We start from the raw sequence: 20,103 nt of genomic DNA, 5'->3' as shown, positions 1-20,103 counted from the left end.
GCAGTGCCAGCCCCAGCAGCAGCGCAGAAGTAAGGGTAGCCTGGCATGGGGGAGGAGGGCATCACGGCCTGAAATATTTTCAAAGGTTGTCCCGGTTAAAAAAGTTGGAGCGAAGCGAACTGTCCTAAGGATGCAGCTGGTAGGAGCTGGAGACAGGCGTACTGGATGGTGAGCGCTTCCCTCTAGAATTTACTCCTCCTAAATTTCAGCCTTCTCACTTCTGTAATCATTGCAAACCACCGCTGTTTGAACGCTTGACTACTGGGCATTCACTCTCTCCTGGCTTAATTCCTCTTTGTGTATGTGCTCTAGATCACAGAGCAGGAGGGTGGCGGGTGTATGGTAGTCCTAATGAGTAATCACTATTTGTTGTCAGTTCAATCCCTACCAGATTCATCCGGATGCCACAGGGAGGGGCACCCCACAGCAATAATTCGCAGCTGGAGATCCACAACTGGGTTGAATGGACAATAAGTGATGCTTTTAATCTTTGACGGCCTGGGCTGCGGTGAAAAGTGGCTCTCCCTTACGTCCTGCTCTGTTAAACGTCACTGGAAGGAAGATCAACACAAACAGCCGGCAGTCCAGAGCCCCCTTCATCCTCTGCCCGCAGCCTTGCGGGGGTGCGGAGGGGGGAGAAAGATAAGCCCCAGCCCCGTCCCCGTCTTAAATCTACTAGCCCCGCTCCCCAGCACCGGCTCGAGGAAGCAACCACCCTCCTTAGCCGCGCCCCCTCCAATACACCCTTCTCCCCCAGCCCATCCCTGGGCACCCTGCACCCACTCCCCTGACCTCCAGCCCCCCACGTGCAGCCCCCTTCTCTCGCCCCGCCCCGCCCTTTTGCCGGCCACCCGCCCCCGCCCCCTCGCTCCCCGGCCCGCCTCCCTCGGCCAATCAGCGAGGCTAGCGGGGGCGGGGGCGGGCTGGGCTGTGCGGGAGCCGTGGGTGGGTTGGGCAGGCAGGGGAAGAGGACGGGAGCCCGGAGAGCGCGAGGCTGGAGAGTTGCCGCCTGCCTGGCTTGGAGCTGGCGGGGTCGCGGCGGCTGCTGCTCCGCTAACCGGAGCGCGTCCGAGCCGCTGGCGGGACCCGGGCAGGGCTCCCCCGCCGCCCCGAGCCCGGCCGCCAGGGCTGCGCCCCTCCAGGGCTGCTCCTCCCACAGCCCCCGCGGGAGGCGATGAGCCTGCCCTGGGCGGCGCGCCGCGCTCCCTCCCCGGCGGTGTGAGCGGCGGCGGCGGCTGGGGGGACCCGGGGGGCGCCAGACGATTGGGCTCCGCTCCGCCCGGGCGCGCTGTCGCCGAGCCGGGTCGGGCCGGGCCGGGCCGGGCCATGCTGGACGCGCAGGCGGCCGAGAAGAGCGGCAGGATGAAAAAGTTGCGGAGAACTTTGTCGGAGAGTTTCAGCCGCCTGGGTGAGTCGGGTCAAGAGCCGCCGCCGCCGCCTCCCCGTGTCCCCTTCCCCCCACCGGCGCGGCTGGGGGCATCCCGGCACCCCCGGGCACGGGGCACCCCTCCCCTGGGGTGCCGGGGCGTCAGTCGCAGCCCGGGGAGTTTAGCCTCAGCTGGGGCGGGATACGGGACTTGGCCTTTCCCCCCTAGAGCGTCGCAGCTGTGAACCCCGCTCCCGCCTGGACTGAACCCACCCAGAGGGCTGCAGAGGGGCAAGGCGGGGGAGGAGGTAATAGCTGGTCTAAAGAGACCCGCTTTGGCGTTTACACCCAGCGCTTCTCTTCGGGCCAGTCACCCACCTTTTTCTGACATCCCGGGACCACCAGGGCTCCAGCGCCACTGCAGACAACAAGGAGAGATGTCTGGCTGATAAGTGAGCAGGGCTGGCAGGGTCAATCCAGGCCACTGGCATCCCTGTGATACTTGTCTGTTTCCCTACAGTGTACCGAGGATGTCTTGTAGCACACATGACAAAAGGAAGTGGTATGGAACTGGTGGAACTACTTTCTGACACCTAGAGGATCAGATTTAGTTATGAGTGTTAGCTTTCTTGTACTTCCTTGCCTCATCCATCTCTTGCCCTCTTTTCTCTCAGGCCTGTATCTCTTAATTTCTCTGTCCTTCTGCTTTCACTTTGTTAACTCTAAATATATTATTTAGCTCTGCAAGGTAATTTAGGATGCAGTTTGTCTGACAGTTTGTGCTCTATAAGTAAAGACGCTTTCTGCCTAGCTAACCTACTTATCTGGTACCATGGATATGCACTGTGCTTTCGAAAACTGAAGAACTATAGCAGTGTTCCTGTATTAAAAAAACAAAATCCAAAGCTATAGATAACCAACAAAGATTTCTCAGTAGCATCTCAAACTCAGATACTCAACTACAACATGACCCTGCAATTGAATTGGCTGAAAATAAATAAAATTGAAATTGACTAGTCTGCTTTCAATGCCATACTGAGGTCTAGACAAAAAGCAGCACATCTAGTGGAAAAGTAAATTACTTCTTATTTTTAATAATATTGTTTGTATGCCAGGTAAAGATGTTAAATTAAAAATACAACAGCAGACAACATCCCCTTAAGGCTGAGGCATAAAGTGGTAAAGCAGATGATAACTGAGCAGTAATGGTTAGGAGGCTAGACAAAAGAAGTCTATCTGTCATCTCTTGCTGATGTAAAATGTGTTGAGATAGCATCTTATACTTTGTACTTGCTGACCTTATTATCTCCTGGTATTACTAACCAGCTTTCTTTTTTGGCATCGTGTTGTTTTGCCTTAAAAATTGTTATTTACTGATCTTCTTGGAATTCTTTGCCATTGTTCTCCACACTTACATTGATATTTTTGATTCAGATTGATATTTTATATCTTTGGCAGAATGCATAAAAACAACACACGTGTGTTGGGACAAAATTAGAAAGGCCAAGGCACAAAACAAGATTAAACTAGCTCAGGTCATAAAGGACAAGAAAACATTTTATGAATACATTATTAGAAGCAAGAGGTAGATGAAGGATATGGTAGGCCCATTACTCGATGAGGAGAGAGAGACAATAACAGAAAATGCAGTAATGGCCAAGGATTGAATGCCTTTTTTTGTTTCAGCTTTCAACAAAAAGATTAGCAGTGAGGGATGACTGTCATAGTGAATGTTGGTGTAAATGGAGTAGGATCTGAGGCTGCAATAGGGAAAAAACAAATTAAGAATTATTTAAGCAAGTTGGATGGCTTTAAGTAAGTAGGGCCTGATAAAATATATTCTAGAATTAGTAAGGAACTGGCTGAAGAGATCTCTGAGCCATTAGCAATTATCTTTGAGAGCTCATGGAGGATAGGGAGATCTCAGAGGACTGGGAAGAGGTGAATAAGAACAGCCCAAGGGAATTATAGCCCTTTCAGTTTAATTTTGGTACCCAAAAAGATAGTGGAGTAAATAATCAATTTGTAAACACCTAGAAGATAATAAGGTGATAACTAACAATCAACATGGATTTGTCAAGAACAAATCATGTCAAACCAACCTAATACCTAACTCTTTGACAGGGTAACAAGCCTTGTGGATAGGAGAAAGTAGTACAGTAGATGTGAGATATCTTGACTTCAGTAAGGCTTTTGATACTGTCTCACATGATCGTCTCATAAACAAACTAGGGAAATATAGCCTAGGTGAACCTACTGCAAGATGCATGCACAACTGGTTGGAAAACTGTACTCAGAGAGTAATTATCAATGGTTCACAGTCAAGCTGGAAGGACTTATCAAGTGGGGTCTTATAGGGATTTCTCCTGGGTCCAGTTCAATTCAATATCTTCATAAATGCTTTGTATAATGATATAGAGAGTACACTTATAAAATTGGCAGATACCAACCTGGCAGGGGTTGCAAACACTTTGGAGGACAGAATTGGAATTCAAAATCATCTTGACAAACTGGAGAAATGGTCTGAAATAAATAGGATGAAATTCAATAAAGACAAATGCAACTTAGGAAGGAATAGTCAATTACACAATACAAAATGGGAAAAGACTGCCTAGCAAGGACTCAGAAAAGATCTCTGGGTTAAAGTGGATCATAAACTAAATATGAGTCAACAAGGTAATACTGTTGCTAAACAAGTGAACATCATTCTGTGATGTGTTAGCAGAAGAGTTGTAAGCAAGACATGAGAACTAATTCTTCCATCCTACTTGGCACCGATAAGGCCTCAGCTGGAGTACAGTGTCCAGTTCTGGGCACCACACTTCAGGAGAGATGTGGGCAAATGGGAGAAAGTTCAGAGGAGGGCAACAAAAATGATAAAGTCTAGAAAACATGACCTACGCAAAAGCTTGGAAAAAAATTGGGTTTGTTTCTTCTGAAGAAGGGAAGAGTGAGGGGGGACATGAGAACAGTCTTTGAGTACATAAAAGGTTGTTACAAGGAGGAGGGTGATAAATAGTTGTCCTTAACCAGCGAGTGGAGGACAAGAAGCAATGAGCTTAAGGGAAATTGCAAGGGAAATTCAGGTTAGACATTAGGAAAAACTTCCTCATTGTCAGGGCAGTTAAGCACTGAAACAAATTACCCCAGGGAGTTGTGGAATCTCCATAATTGGAGGTTTTAAGAACAGGTTAGACAAACACCTGTCAGGGATGATCTAGATAATACTTAGTCTTGCCTCAGTGCGGGTAAGTGGACTAGATGACCTGTCAAGGTCCCTTCCAGCCCTACATTTCTGTGGTTATTTTTTGGTGTAGTGTTTGAATCAACTAGTATCTCATTTTTAGTTCATGCAAATAGCATAACAGTAGTCATTGACAGCAGCCGATAAGGGAGCAGTGCAGCTTGGGAGGCAGGAAAAGGTGTCTTTGTTTTCCTGTAATTTGGAGCTGCTGAGAATATGTGGGGTCCCTTGGTATTAGAGCCAACCTCTGGCTGCTCTAAATTATGCTGTTGCCAATGGACCTTAGTGGTTGATATGGCAGCTTCGGATCACTGGATGCAGCCACACCCACTTCCTTTTGTTTTGCCTCTTACCCCAACTGCAGAGATGGGGTAGGGTCAGAGCCATTATGCTCTTCATTATATCTTAATTTTTAAGAACTGCAGATCTTTAAGTGAAAGAAAATATCTGAATCCAGACACCTTTCTCTTGTCTTCCTGTAACGTTCATATTTATAAAGGAGAAAATGTTGCCAGGATGAATGCTAAGTTCCAAGTCTGAAGCAAATATTTACATTCTGGTTATAGATTCTTGTGTCCCCATATGAAAACAGTGCATGTGTATAATTGCACATGTCCAGAGCTAGTAATATGCTTTTTTAAAGTAAAAAAGCGTAATTATGTATTTGATGGACCTGATTGATTAGGTAGATAATAGTTACAAATATATAACCAAGGAAGTTTTGCTTTTTAAGAAGCCAAGACCAAGATTTTGATTTTTATTCTTTTTAATGGGCATTTAAAATTAGTCTCTTAAATAAAGCCCTTTCTGACTTAAGCACAGGCTTCATTTAATGTCCTGGGAGAAGTCCTATTGACTCTAAGACCTGGTCTACACTTACCTGGCGATTCGGCAGCAGTCGACAAAAGTTACATAAGCTATGCAAAGTAGCTTGCGTAACTCCCGTCGATTGCTGTGCTTCCCTTCTGCGCAGCATCTTCACTGCACTCTGCTACTTGAGGGGTTGAGGGGGGTGGTTTACCAGTGTCGACTTCTGGATCGACTGAGTGGGTCTTCATTGACCACTCAATCGATCTAGATAGGTCGATCTGACTGTGGCGACTTTGCCGCCGTCAGTGTAGACATACCCTAAGTCTTTTGCAGGATCAGGCCTAATTGGGCTATCTTCCAAAAGTTTTATTACTGCTGAAGTATTTTGAACATCAGGTGGATGTACCGTGACTTGGTTCCAAGTCCTATCATTTTACAGTGTGATGCAGCTCAGGCTGCAGACGCGAGTCAATATGTGTGCTGCTGTATGGGTGTCTTAGCACAGCTGTGGGGTCCAAGTCCAGCACTTGTAAACCCAAGTTTATAGTGCAGTGTGGACAAACCCATAAAACCTGATCCGGAGCTCATTGAATTCAGAAGAAATGTATTGGGCTTTGGATCAGGCCTTCCTGAGGAGCTTAAATATTGAACGCTATTTTTGAAAATCTTCGTCCAAGTAAATTAAATATACAAAGACCCAAGTCTACTAATAAAATGCTTTAGTGACAGCAATGGGTATTACTTGGATGTGTGCCATCATGCATTGATTCTGTGGGTTGACATCAGCATGTGGGGCAATTGCTTGAGCTTACTTTAAAACCCAGGACTTTTTTTCATATATTGGTGACTTGAGCTGCCACACATGAGATGCTGGAATCTGTTTTGGAGTTTGCACCCTCTGCTTTTCCATTAGCTTGAGTATAAGAAGTAATGCAAGTTTATTTCCCCATTTCTCTTTCAGTAATAAGTAAAAGGACCCTTTGGTTCCCTTGGGCTCTTTGGCTTGGTTTTTGATGCAAAAATTGTGTTATATTATGTTTACAGTCGTGCAGCGTCCCCCATGGGATAGAAGTGCATTTTGGTCATTTTGTTAAAATCCAATCATTGCTAGTGAAATCGTTCCACACGGAGCTGGTCTGATGTTTTGACCTTCTTGCCACTTATAGCAAAAACATTCTAATATGCCCGCATGGAGTTTGGACGTCATCGCTCCCATATGACCCATGGCCATATGCAAAAAAACCCTCTATGTTTAAATAAACATTGAATTTCCTGGTGTGTTGGTTAAAGTTAAGACTGGGGTTGTTCTTAACTCATACTTTGAAGCTAAGGAGAGGCAACAAAACAGCTCTAGAAGGAGCCCTAACAGTTAGTTTCATGGCTCTTGTCGTTTGTGGCCTTGCACCTTTTTCTGGAAATATGATATTTCCTGGGGAGATCAAACTGTTAATCCCGTATTAATGTTGGTCTAATCTGGGTTCTTTTTCATTCTGGAACCCTTCAGCTCCCCAAGCCGAATTCCTGGTATGGCATGTCTCTTATGAAGAGCACTTTTGGTAGGGAAGATGGTTCTTTTCACCTTTCTTGTTTTTCACTGTAGCTTCTTTATGGGTTCTGGATGGTATTTTTGGATAACAGGGATAAAAGTACAGTATCACAGTGAATGTAACTATGTGAAAATGATAAATTGTTTAAACTGTGTTTGAACCCAGTGGTTAATGACACATATCATAAGCCACTAAAGCAGTGAAAGCAATGTATAGTTATTCTTAGAAAAGCAGTATAATATTGAAAGCTTTTTTCTTTAATAGATATTAATGGTATAGGGCTAACTACTCTCCAAATATTAGTCACCAAACATCCAATTCACAGTTAATCAGAGAGAGTTTATCATCTCAAACAGCCTTGGTTGGTAACTATGCATATAAATCTGAGGTCTTTATTCACTGATTTTTGATGTTAGTATGCATAACTAGCATGATGTTAGCAGAGCCCCTTAAATCTTGGGGCGGTGGGGTGGAGAAGGGAATGTTTTAAAGATATCTGGGGGTTTTCCATTGTAATTGTTCTTGGTATAGCACCAAGACTTTGTGGTGCTTTGCAGTGTGCAAAATATGTTACACAGTGATCCGTTGTTTCCCAGAAGAAAAACTGTAAATGTATTCATGCAAATGATTTCATTTTTTAGTGGTGTCGGTAGAGAGAGAGAGATCCTGATTGTTGGGTGCACCAAAGCCCTGCTTGGTGCACCTGATTGAGGTGGGCCCTTAAAACCATCTTTATGCTCCTCAGGACACAGCCCAGGGCAGCTCCAGCCCCTGCACAAGTCAGAACAGTCTCGGGAGCCATTCCATGAGTTGAGGTCATTGCAACACAATGCATTCAGCCATTGCCTCTGGGGGCTTGCGGGGGACGGCATAGATTTGGATATGCTGGCTTTCCCACCCTATGTACCTGTGATCTGGCCCATAATCTCTAGTGTACCCGGTCTTGAGTAATTATTTCATTGTTCTGAAAAATGTCTAAAGCCAAATTCATTCCCTGAACTTTCATTCTACAAAGAACTGGCATTTGTAGTCTACTGATGGACAGTGTAGACCTGAGGTGTATTGAAAGAAATGCATACTAGTTTTGTGCTGAGCTCAGTATTCCTAAACCAGTAGCACAACTACTGTTGGTTATTCAGTGCAAAAGTTGTGAATTCGCTGCCTGGTGAGTCTGAAATATCAGAACCCTTCTACCAGTAGAAATGACATCTTGATTGTAAAAATTTATTACAAATACACTTACCAAAAGATCATAACATTCTTCATGATATTCTAAGAAATGTAAGTAGATAAATAGTGTTCAGTTTCTTTAAAGAAATAGTTAAAAAATTGTCCATAGAAATCTGTCTGTGGCTAGAGCCCTCCAAATCTGCTGATGTCTGCTTTATATCTGTGGACCATATTTGTGGATCGGATGTGGATACAAATTCTGTATCCATGCAAGACTCTATCTGTGGCTTGGCAAACTAACTGATCCTCTCTGATCAAAGTCCATAGTTCCTTGGCTAGATGAGGAAAAATGCGGAATCCACTTAAATTAATACACTATAGAGTAAGTTAATCAGTTGTTTAAAAGAATCCAGTCAAATCATTGCTCCATTTAGTATTTTAACATCATATAAGAGGATTGATGATTAAAAATGTATCAAAATGTCAGATGACTTAAATTATTAATTAAAGGCAGTTCTTAAACTGGGGGGATGGATCGCAAGGAATCATAGATGCAGCAAAAAATAAACATTGAGCCAGCTTGCATACGGAGCACATTCTAAGCACTCTTACCAAAGCTGCTATTCCTAGGCTATTCCCAGACCCCCCCCCCCCCCATGCACACGTTTTTCAGACCACTTTAAGCACTGATTAAAGGCATATTTTGAAGAAATTTGTGAGTTCTACATATGATCAAGTTCTTTAAAACAAATAACTTAGACATCTGCTAACGCCATGTATTTAGTCTATCACCAAAACTGTATTTTAAGAGGACTTTTCTATCTATACTATTTTATTTGTTTTCTTATGCTGCCTATTCTGGTGTGTAGGTTTCTAGCTGGAAGGAATGAAAGAAAACATTGCATGTTTTCTGTGCACTAAAATCAAAATGTCTGTTGTAGTTCTGAGCAATTAATGTATCTGCTTGATTATTAAATTCCCATTAATATAAAGCTTATCACTTCAACTGATTAGAATTCACATAGCTCACATACCTTAAATAGTGAGAAATAAATTGGTAAACTATTTACATTTTTATTTTCAGAGCCATTTTACTGTGAAATATTACCATTGTGATGAGGAAATAACATATGATTTGTATGTAATATATATGGTTTTTGTATGAAATTTGCATTTTAGTGATTTCCCTTTGGAGTGGCCATTTTGTAATCTGATCAGATAGCTATTTGCTAATTAAAATTTCACTCTCAAACTGAGAATTATCAAGGGTTTTAGTTTTATTGATTAAGAAAATCCACATATTTTGATTTTTCTGTTTAACAATTCTTAAATATCCATTTCAGTAAAAGTTAAAATACAATTAAAGGTAAAGATGTGAGATTTTTCTCAAGAAAACAACGTAACACATGCTACAGTATTAGTGTTGCTTGCCAACGCTGAGATTTGTAATATTTAGTGTTTTTGTTGAATCCCCAGCACCTGGGATCCTGTGATTACATGAGACTCCAAAGTCATTTAAAAAAAAAATCAGTGGAGAGAATCTTAACAGTGTGACTCAAGTGCCCCCAAAGGCTCAAAAACCAAAAGGCAAATTAAAAGAGCAGAAAATGTATCTTCCCCCCCACCTCCCCAATTTCATGACTTTTGCGGGGCCTGGCTCATGATTTTTGAACATATGGGGTTGGCAGTACTGCACTGTATAAGTTTTTTGTCCTTACTTCATTTCTTATTTCATTACAATAAAAAAATTGATACTCAATGTACAGTGTACTCCATAAATTACTCGGCAAAACCCCAAAACTATTATTTAGTGTAACTTCTAGATAAGTTATTAATAAGATTAATATGTCCATGTCTTTCTTACGACCTGTAAAGAACCATGTTGCCTGCCCCAATGAGCTTGCAATATAAAGGCAAACAAAAGACAAGACCTCTGGGCCTTGTCTGCACTAGGTAAAAATGAGGCCAATAATTGACCACTGGGTAGAAAAGGTAGCACAGGCAGAGCAGTGGTGGCGTATTGTCTGACAATGCAGTAGTAAAATGTCTGACCCCTAATCTGCAGCTTCCACTGTATACAAAACCCAAGATGAGTCGATTTGGGGGTTAGTAACAGGAAGAAAGGAAGGAAAGTCTCTCAGGAGGACAGTGGGCACTAAGTGGAGGAGGAGAGGAAGATTATTCCAGGTGTAGTGGCAGCATAACCTCTACAATTCTCTCCATTCAACTGCTAACTGTAAATGTTAGTATAAACATAAATGTTACATAAATAAACATAAAATGTTAGTATAAACATAAAAATGTTAGCCAGTATAAAAATACTCCAGTCAGCAGTGCTAATGGCTTGATAATTTTAACTGTTCAGGGTAGTTACCAAAGAGCACAGTCATGGATATAGTGGTTTTTAATTAATTACAAAACACAGTTTTTGGAAGATGTGACCACAGTACATGCATAAATTAAATGTATCCTTTACTCTGTAGGCTGATGTAATTCCAGCAGTGAACTGAAGAAATTAACTTTGTTTACATTTCAGTACAGGTATCCAGAAGGCTCAATGAAACACTTCAAATTGATTGTCAGAGCTGCAAAACTGCTCGCAACATTTTTTCTGCCTTGCCTTGCCTTGATGCTTCACACTCCAAATCTCTCTTTTAGCTTGACTTTAACTTTATCCGATAGTATATTTGCATGCAATAAACATTAACATAATCTGTGCTGTTACTCTTCTAATGTAAACCATAGAAGAGTATAACAAGTACTGGTCACAATGCATGCTCTGTTCGTTGTAATGGAAATGTTGAATTCTGTATGAACTGAATGTGTTATGGTGTATGTGATAGGTGTGCTTTACAAATGGCTTTTTGAAGTTCACTCAGATTTTCCTTGAGATGTTTTCATGCGCAATAGAAATAAAAATAAAAATTTGTAGATGCCTATTTTTCTTAACTTGAGAGGATAGCTTGATTTACATATTTATGAAAAATTTCTCAGATACATGCTGTGCAATTTTACATTGCATTTACAGTTTCATATTTTGATTATAAAATTGTTATTCAGGCCAGTCTGTTCTTTCCTGTTAGCACAGGAAAAGGTTGCTCTATTTTTTTTCTTTTTATTCCTGAAGTTAATTATTTTATCCTCATTGAAATATCTGACATAATGATTTTTTTCTTGTTTTATTTTAAAGCTTTGAAGAAAGAAGATAACAGCCTCGATGAGGTAGGTTAAATATCTTTGTACCTTACTTTGTCCAGATATATTTAATTGCTACAGATTTCTAACTAAAGTTAAAAGTAACTTTTGCTTTATCATGCTAGCGTGTGTATGTGTACATGCGTATAACCTGAATATCTTTTCACTTCTCTAATGACTATCAGATTAATTTATTTACAGAAGGCTTTGAGCTGAATGCTTGTTTCTAAAACACCTTTTATACGAAGTATTGCATTATGTTATGTAGAGAGAAAATGCTTTACAAAACTGAATCCTTACTGGTTTTTGTAATACACAGTAAATATGTATTTATATACAAGATATAAAGAGGGAAAATCTTTTGAGGGAACACATCATACAAGACATTGCCCTGTTTGGTCCTTGGTATTGATTGAAAAAGTAGTATGCTTTGGTGAGAACTGAAGCTAAAATTAATCCTGCTTTAGGAAGTTATCTGCAGATCAGGTTTTGTACCAATGGAGGCACCAACACAATAGAGTCAAAGTTAAATTGTATACTGCACAAAACATACAATGTGATTTAAACCTCTTAATTTGCAAGAGGGGTGTAGACACTTGATGATTTGTGGTGCTTGATTGTGGTTGGGATGGGGTTCAGAGAGAGTATGTTGTTCTGGATCACAGGATCAAACAGTGAAAGATCGCTCTCTTATCAGTATGAGAAATTGCCAGTAATGTGATCAATAATTAAGTAAATGCCCAGTCATTGCTTTACATTTCCTTCTAAGCATGTAGATGGAAATTAATAGCAGCATCTCTAACTTTCCATGAAATAATCTTACAGTTTCTGGCAATTTGCATTTTCTTCTGTATTGTATGCAGAAAGTAAGGACTCGGATAATAACTATCTTGCTAAGGCAGAGGCAGTGGTTGTTTTTGGTTTGAACTGAAGGGACTGTATTGTTTAATGGCTGATCCTGAAATAAATGAGTGAGGGAGCAGTAAGTGGTTGCCACTTCATCTCCTCCTAGATCAGATTGGAGAAAACAAATCTGGCCCTGTTTGCTCAGGCTTTGTACCTATGAATAAGTGTGTCTTCAATGGCACTGAAGCAGAGGCAATGTAGGCAGGGTCAGGCTTTGTTACAACACTAAAGGAACAAAACAAGCTCTAGAGCAGAGAGACAGCTAAGATATGGTAGTTTTTAAAACCTGGTTCTGGTGCAGGTGTGTCCATCCACAATAGCTGTCTAGATAGTGTTAGAACATGGATCACCCTTGAGCAAGTTGCAGCTGTTTGCAGGTAAGAATGGTGGTTAAACTCAGGCTATATCTACACTGCAAGCTAGAGGTATGATTCCCAGCTTCTGTAGACCTACTCTCACTAACTCTCATCTGAGCCAGCAAAGCTAAAAATAGTAATGTAGCCAAAGTAGCGTGGACAGTAGAGACATGTGTTAGCTGCCCTGCGCACAAACCTCCCTGAACCCCATGGGTATGTACCTGGGGCTGCTAGCACATACTGCTGCTGCCCGTGCTGCTGCAGTACTGTTTTTAGTGTGCTAGCTCAGATGAGAGCTAGCACAAGAATGTCTGTGCGAGCTGGGAATCGCTTCCCTAGCTTGTAGTGTAGATGTAGCCCGAGTCCTTCAATTGTACTAGAAATCTGGCATGTTTTGCTGCTTTGCTTCTGGTTTCTGTAGGAGGCTGAATTGTTTGTAATAAAATTGACAGGATGTTCTTGTTTTTCAAGGTAATCCACATAATGAAGAAGAAAATGCTTTATAAATAACTTGTATTCAATTAGTACTTTGAGTTTGGAAGGAACAAAATCCACCTGTTAAGTAAGAAGCACTTTCAAATCTTAAAGGAAAGCAAATTCCACTTACCACCTGTGGAGGATGCCTCATGTACAGATTAATAGTGTTTCTGGTGTGTCTGGGTTTCCATTTGTACAAATGGGACTATTTCTCCAAATGGTCCAGTTGAATTCAGTGCGTGAATATGTTTTTTAAAGAGGTCTTTAAGGGAGTCTGGCCGATTCAGCTTATGGATAGCTGCATTGTCCGCAAGAGAAGGCTCATGGGGAGGAAAATACATGAGAATCTTTCTTGAGTCCTCAGTACCCACCAAAGAGGCAGGTGTGACATAATTGTTAATACCTGTTCTCTCCTTATTTTGGGGTGACATTTTGCAGAAGAAAGAAGTGTGTATGTCATTAATATAAAACAAGGACAGCAAAAAGTATAAGTAACCCCATGCAGACTCATAACAACAGCTTCTACTAATTACCTAGTCTAAACTACAAATAAAAAGAAGACATGGCACAGCCTAACGTGATTCTGACGACTTTCAATAAAGAGTATAAAACAATCTTTAGCAACAGTGATACACCCCGTAACAATGACATGTTTTCCTTTGGGAACTAAAAATGCAAAGAAGTGCAACAGAGCAATTGACAATCTTGAAAAGCTGTCCCAAGAAAATCTCAAGTCAATTTCTGAAATGGGTCTTTGTGATTCTCTGAACATCACCCATCTTTTGGCTAATGGGCATAGTACTGACGCTCCTGAAGGGCTATAGGCTTATAGAAAACTTTGGTGGCAAGAAGCATAAAAACAAGGATGGGGGGGGAAAGAGAGAAGGACACAGTTATTCAAACACCCTCTAGTTCATGCTCTGTAGCTTCTCTGTCGTGGAATGTGGGAGGCAGAGCACTGAAACAGGAAATGTAGTTAGCATGAACCGTCTTCTCCTCGAGCAATTGAAACATTCCCTCTCCTGTTCCCAGCATGGAACTAAAGGGTGTTTTGTGTTTTTCTTCCACAGTATAGATTATCCCTGCATGAAAGAGAACCAGCTGATGAAGTAGGGATCATACCATAAGCACCAGAGGATTTAAAGTTGGAACCTACAAATATACAGCACCCCCCAACCCAGCCCTTAGCTTGGTAGGGAAAGGTTTATCTGGGTTTTCGTCTTCTGAGGTATCAGTATTCCTTTCCAGCCCCCATAGTGTCCTCGGGCAAAAGCAGGGTAGCTGAGACCTGAAATTTCAAGCTAAAATCATCCATTTGAATCTGTCTTTACACATCCTAATGGAGCATTCCTTTTGCAGCTCACTTTTAAAACTGCTTGTTACACATACGTAGCCAAGTCAATGGCTACATGTTGTACATACACTTGAGAGCTTGTTCTCTATCTTTCGAAAATGAAGGGGAAAATATAGGATACTCAACAGATTCTCTGCTTGTTCTACAGTTGGATCCAGTAGCTCAGATATATAGTACACTGTGGGAAATTTCTTTCCTTTGAAGAAAAAGCTGCTAAAATTATATCAAACATAATTGCTTTCTGTGGGACATGAAATTAATTTCCCTAGTGAATTAAGACCAAGAAAAGTCATGGGCAGCATAGCCTATGAATGCGTTTTGTGGGTCTTGCTTGATAAATTGATTACATTTCGTATCTCAGAAACAGAAGATATGTTCCAGTTTTTCTGGAAGCCTTTTAGTAGTGTTTCTGGTGCAGGTAGGCCTGTCTCTAGGCAAATATATTGTAATGTAGGAACGAAATAAAGTTACGGAAGAATTCTGCAGGATTTGTTGCTTTTGTTTTGTATTGTACCCGAACTCTTCTTGTTACTGTTGCTGTGAGGAGACCAAATTTTTACTTTTTAAATTCCAAGTTTTCTGACCAGCATAGGGCAGATCTTGCTCATGTTGGTACCAATCCATCAAAGCTCTTAAGCTCCTGTGAATTTTAAATGTGCAGGTAGTCCCATAGACTTTTTATGCGCTCTTTTTCTGTGTTGTTTGTGTTTGTAACTGAGTTGAATTTGACTCTATGGTTGTCATGGCTCAGTCATGTTCATAATACATTCAGATCATGAAAGTACTGAATTGACCTCATGATGTTTCACAATGAAAACACTGTAATAACTTATATTTTTTGTGCCCTGTATATCTCTGATTGTTTTTCCCCGACAGTAACTACCACTGTCATCTATAAACTACACACTTTGTGTTTGAGTGTCTTCTGCCAGTTCCTTTTGATATGCAAATCTCACTCCATTCACAAGCTGCACCAGCTTTGCTGTGGCTGTGGATTTATAAATCCATTCTTTTAGACACCTGATCTAAAGCCTGTTGAAGTCCATTAAAGACTCCCATTGGCCCCAGTGGGCTTTGGGCTAGCCACTTAAGTTTCTAAAATTTCATTTGGGTATTTGATTATCTTGGTTTCTAGTTTTGTTGGTAGGCTAGCAGTTGGACATTCACTTTCATGTCATCTTCTTGATTCCCAAAATGCTATTTCTTCTTGCCCATACGCTGCCTCTCCCAGAAAGAGGGTTGCAATGTGGTTGAAGATACAGTTGCCATCCTTTTGAAATCCACCTAAAGTAAAGTGAGGGAATTGCTTTCTCTGTGATCATAGGTTCAGATGTGGAAACTTCATTATTATCCTGCTGTTTGTCTGCTCCATTCTTCTTGCTTACAAACTTCAATATATTGCTTCATATTTTATCTTGCCATCTCAAAGCAGATAAGCACATCTGAGAAAGTGTTACATGCAAAGAGGTAGTCATGGTCATTTTTAGCCTGTCAGCCTTAATGTTGTTCCATTTACTACCAAAGAAGTCTTTTTACATACATTTTTGGATTCAGTGACTTTAGTCATAGATATCTGGGCAGAAGGGATCACTGTGATGATCTAGTTTGACCTTCTCTGTAGCACTGGCTATAGAATTGCACCCAAATTCTGCAGTGGTGGGAATTTTCTTCCCTACCATAAAAGTGAACGCTCTCTAGCCCAATAGCATGTGGCTGAACTACAGCATGTGTTTTAGAAAGGCATCCAGTCTTGATTTAAATACTCGGTGGTGGTGGATTCATCACCATCCCTAGTTCCAATGGTTAATTACTTACCCTCACGGTAGCACCTTATTTCAGTTTGAGTCTTTTGAACTTAAACTCCCAGTCATTGGATACAGTTGTTCCTTTGTCTCCTGGATTAGAACCCCTTAATATCAGACACGTTTGCTTTGCGCAGGTACTTACAGTGTGTGAACTAGTGGGGTCTTAATCTTATTTAATAAACTAACTAGATATACTACATAATGACCGTAAATTCAAAAGTCTTAAATTTTATATTCTTTTAAGAAACTTGTTTTAATATCTAAAAATATATTAGCCCGAATCATGACATGAAAACTGTTTTTATGGTACTTCAACTGTGTTCAGGGAATAATCTACATGCTTCCTTCATAATTGTATTAACTAAAGCAGCTGAGGAGTCCAGAGTTCTAAACAACTGAATAGAGATTAGAGATGTTAATTACTCTTGCTAAGGGCCAGATTTGTATTTTATTTTTCTAATGGGCTTTAGGAAAAAGAACCTTCCTACAAGTACTTGACTGAAGGTGGGTTAGCAAACACACATTACAAATCTTTTTTGGAGGAGAGGTTGATCTGAGTTGCTTGGTTTGCTGGTAGTGGGCAATAGTGAATTGTACTGCTGCATTTCAGTTATGTTTGGGTATTTTGCTATATTTTTGACATTGTGAAAGGCATACATAATTCTAGGAGCTCTTTTTTAGTAGGCATATTCATCGGTGGGGGGAAGGAATCTTTCCAAGCTTCTTGATCTTGAAATAATCCGTCCAATGGAAGGAAATATAGACAGCAGTTTACTTTACTTCACTGTTGTTTCTGTACTTTATATAGTGGAATATTGATTTTTACACATGAACAATGTTCCATTGGTATAAAGTAGGATCATCTAGAGATTGAGTCTGAAGAGTGAAAAGGATGTAGTGTAAGAGCATATCTGCAGTGAATGGAGAGGAAGATGAATTTGAGTGCAGTATATGGAAAAAGTAATGGCAGAATGATGATGAGGGAAAACAAAATATAGTGACACAGGATTTTTTTTAAAGTGACTTTTGACATAAGGAGCTGCAAAGGTTCCCTGGAAGAGAAGTGTTCTGATTTCATGGGGTATCTTTGTCCTTCTGGAGGGCAGGGGCTAGATTATGGAAGCAGAAGCATCTCCATGGTCTCGCTCTTATGTAGTGGTGGAGGAGGGGATATACTAACTGTATAGGTTATCTTTATCTTCAAGACTTGGAGAATATCTCAGTGTGTAGAATCTCAGAATAGTGAATACCTGTTTAAATGTGATTAATTGCCAAAGAGCCCTCTGTGCCTGAGATATAGGAAAGAGTGGGATTTGTGTGTTGACAGTCTTGGAAAAAAACGGTAGTATGAAAAGTTTAGGTTATCTTTTGCCATCTTTCCTCTTAGGTAGGCTGGGCAGATTATGGGAGTAACCTAAGACTGAAATTTATAGAAGATTTGGCTTGGTTATTCATGGTCTGATTATTTCATACATGTTCAGAGAGGTATGGACTGTGGTGACATGTGATGGTTGTTCTGTTGAGCTCACCTACGTGAGCAACGCCCAGTAAGGTTGTTAGAATAAGCAATGTAAGCATCATATTTATGTAGCCTGATAAGTGGGTAAATGACCCATAGACAAAATACAAGGCTACAGTTAGGGACTGATGATATATTAAGTTTTAGCTAATATTGTTTATACAATTCCTTAGATGTGTTTTGGTGCTGAGGTAGACCATGCAGCCTGGTCAGAATATGTGGCAAGAGAAGCGATACAAAGGGACCTAGAAAGGCTGGAAATTTTGGGAGGAAATACCCAAATTTGAAAATGCAAAGGGAGGTGATGGTTTCTATCTACCTTTAGAAAGATAGGTTTAAGAATCTCATTATGAAAGCCTGATTTTATGATGTCTCAGCTGAAGGATGCTGAATCTGGGCCTTTTGGATAATAGATCTAAGAGATAAGGACCATTCCAGACTGGTCCCACAAAGAAAATGAGAAGAGAAAATGGTCCTATGCAGGTTAAAACATAGACAGGAAACAACAAGCCTGAAATACTGCAAGGAAAATATTGGGGGGAAATATTGTATGCACTTGCTTTGGGAATGAGAAGCCTGGTAATGGTGAGAGAGACTGATCAATGATGTTGGGTAGCAACTTACACTACAGCTGTGAAAGAGGCTAATATGAAGTCCTTCTATCACACAGCAAGGAGAGAGTAGTCTCTGGGTTAAACTGGCAGAAGTCAGAAGACAGCCTGTGCATCCCATTAGAGAGTAACACTCAAGGTGCTCCCTTCTGGTGTGTGTGTGTGGGTGGGTGGGAAGAGACGGGTTACTCATTTTCTCAAGTGACATCTTCAGTTTATGCCAGGGATTCTATGGGAAACAGGCTGAGGGGGCTTTATTCCTCCCCCACAATTTGGGTAGTTATTCTTCCTCTGCCCCAACCATCAGTGCCCTGTGTGTGTGTGTGTGTGTGTGTGTGTGTGTGTTTAGGTTTTTTGTGTGTGTGTTGGGGTAGGGGGTTGGCAAATTTGAGCAAGAATGGTTTACATTTCATTGAGAATGAAGGCAGAGGTGATTATGATGGTAATTATCTCCCCACTAGATACACCTGCAATCTTTTTTTATGATCAGCTGTAGTGCCTGAGTGGTTCAAGGCAGAAACTTGAAATGGTCTAGACTGTAGCTATGCAATTCACTTTTCTGGTGAAAATTGGCTATTTGTGAAAGTTATAAGGCCGTAAAAAAAGAGCCTGCATGTTCTCACTCAGTTTTGTAATGCAGTCACATACTGATCTGCCAATATTCTGTTTGCTGTATGGATAACTGGGGGATTCCCTAGTCCTTTCCCTATGAATATATTGTGTGTGGAAGGGAGCAGGCCCCTGAAAGATGAGTCTTTTCAGGATAAGGGAATAAGTGGAGTCATCGTAATGCCCATCAACAAGTCTTGGACTGGTGGTACAAGGGCTAATAACTAGAAGTGACCACAGGACAAAAATTCCATTTCACAGCAGTTTTCAAGGCTTCCAAATTGAGTTTAATTCCACTGCAGAATTAAAATAAAAACCTTTTGAACATTTTTGTGAAAATAGATTTGTCAGTGTCTGTCTTCTCAGATCAAAGCCCTGAGCCTTTTTGGGAAGAGGTATGTGAGTGTAGTCTTGTGGTTTGGGCCCTGGTCTGGGATGTCAGAGATCCGGGTTCCAGAGTGTGTGTGACTCACACTCACATACACTAAACTTTCCTTCCTAGTGAAAACTTTGTCAAAATCTGATACATCCCTGGAAATGTTTTAGTTTTGACAAAATTTCATTTATTTGAAAATGTGCTAATCAGCTCTACTACTAACTGAATTATTGGGATAAAATTAAGAAAGGGTAAATTGAGCTTGACTATCAAGAAAAGCTTATTCAACAGTGAGATCAGTTAGGTCTTGACTTTCAGACATGCTCATTTGACTTGAGTAAATGGCAATGGATGAGCTTGCATGCATGTGTTTCCAGGAAGGAGTCTTAAATTGTAACAAGTGCATCATTGTTGCATGGGATTGGAGGATGCTGGCAGACACATTGTAACAATGGAGTTACCTGTTTTTAACTGGCATGTTCTGTAACAATGTGTCAGATCACTTTTCAATCAGAGTACACTGTATTTTCACTGTACAGAGCAAAGTAGTTAATAGTCAATAAATGTGAAATTGTTCTTATTTTCATACTTTAGACTCGTTGATACAGGATGCCAGAAGGATTTGTATACGAGCTGGACATAAATGGCTTCAGCTCAATTGTTTGAATATTTTGTTGAGAGGCTGCACTTGAGACAGTATAAATTACTCTAGCTTATTTCAAATAAACAAATTCTGGCAGAGGAGCAATTAAAAAGAA

At 40.9% G+C, this 20,103-nt stretch overlaps 1 protein-coding gene across 8 annotated transcripts in view; it reads left to right on the top strand.

Moving 5' to 3' along the window:
* The first annotated feature begins 426 nt into the window (after positions 1 to 426).
* The window catches only part of CDK14 (cyclin dependent kinase 14), a 464,786-nt gene continuing 445,109 nt past the window's right edge, over positions 427 to 20,103 (top strand). For all 8 annotated transcript variants that reach the window (XM_067562226.1, XM_067562222.1, XM_067562224.1 and 5 more), the window contains exons 1-2: positions 427 to 1,408; positions 11,328 to 11,359. In XM_067562226.1, coding sequence (XP_067418327.1) covers positions 478 to 1,408; positions 11,328 to 11,359 — 963 coding nt within the window. In that variant the 5' untranslated portion in view covers positions 427 to 477. The remainder of the gene's footprint in view (positions 1,409 to 11,327; positions 11,360 to 20,103) is intronic.

The sequence above is a fragment of the Emydura macquarii genome, unplaced genomic scaffold (genome assembly GCF_026122565.2).
Source record: "Emydura macquarii macquarii isolate MOO-44397 ecotype Brisbane River unplaced genomic scaffold, CSIRO-AGI_Emac_v2 contig_2422, whole genome shotgun sequence".
In the NCBI taxonomy this organism is placed as follows: Eukaryota; Metazoa; Chordata; order Testudines; family Chelidae; genus Emydura; species Emydura macquarii.
Note: the sequence above shows the minus strand (reverse complement) of the source record. Positions and strands in the feature narration are given on the sequence as shown.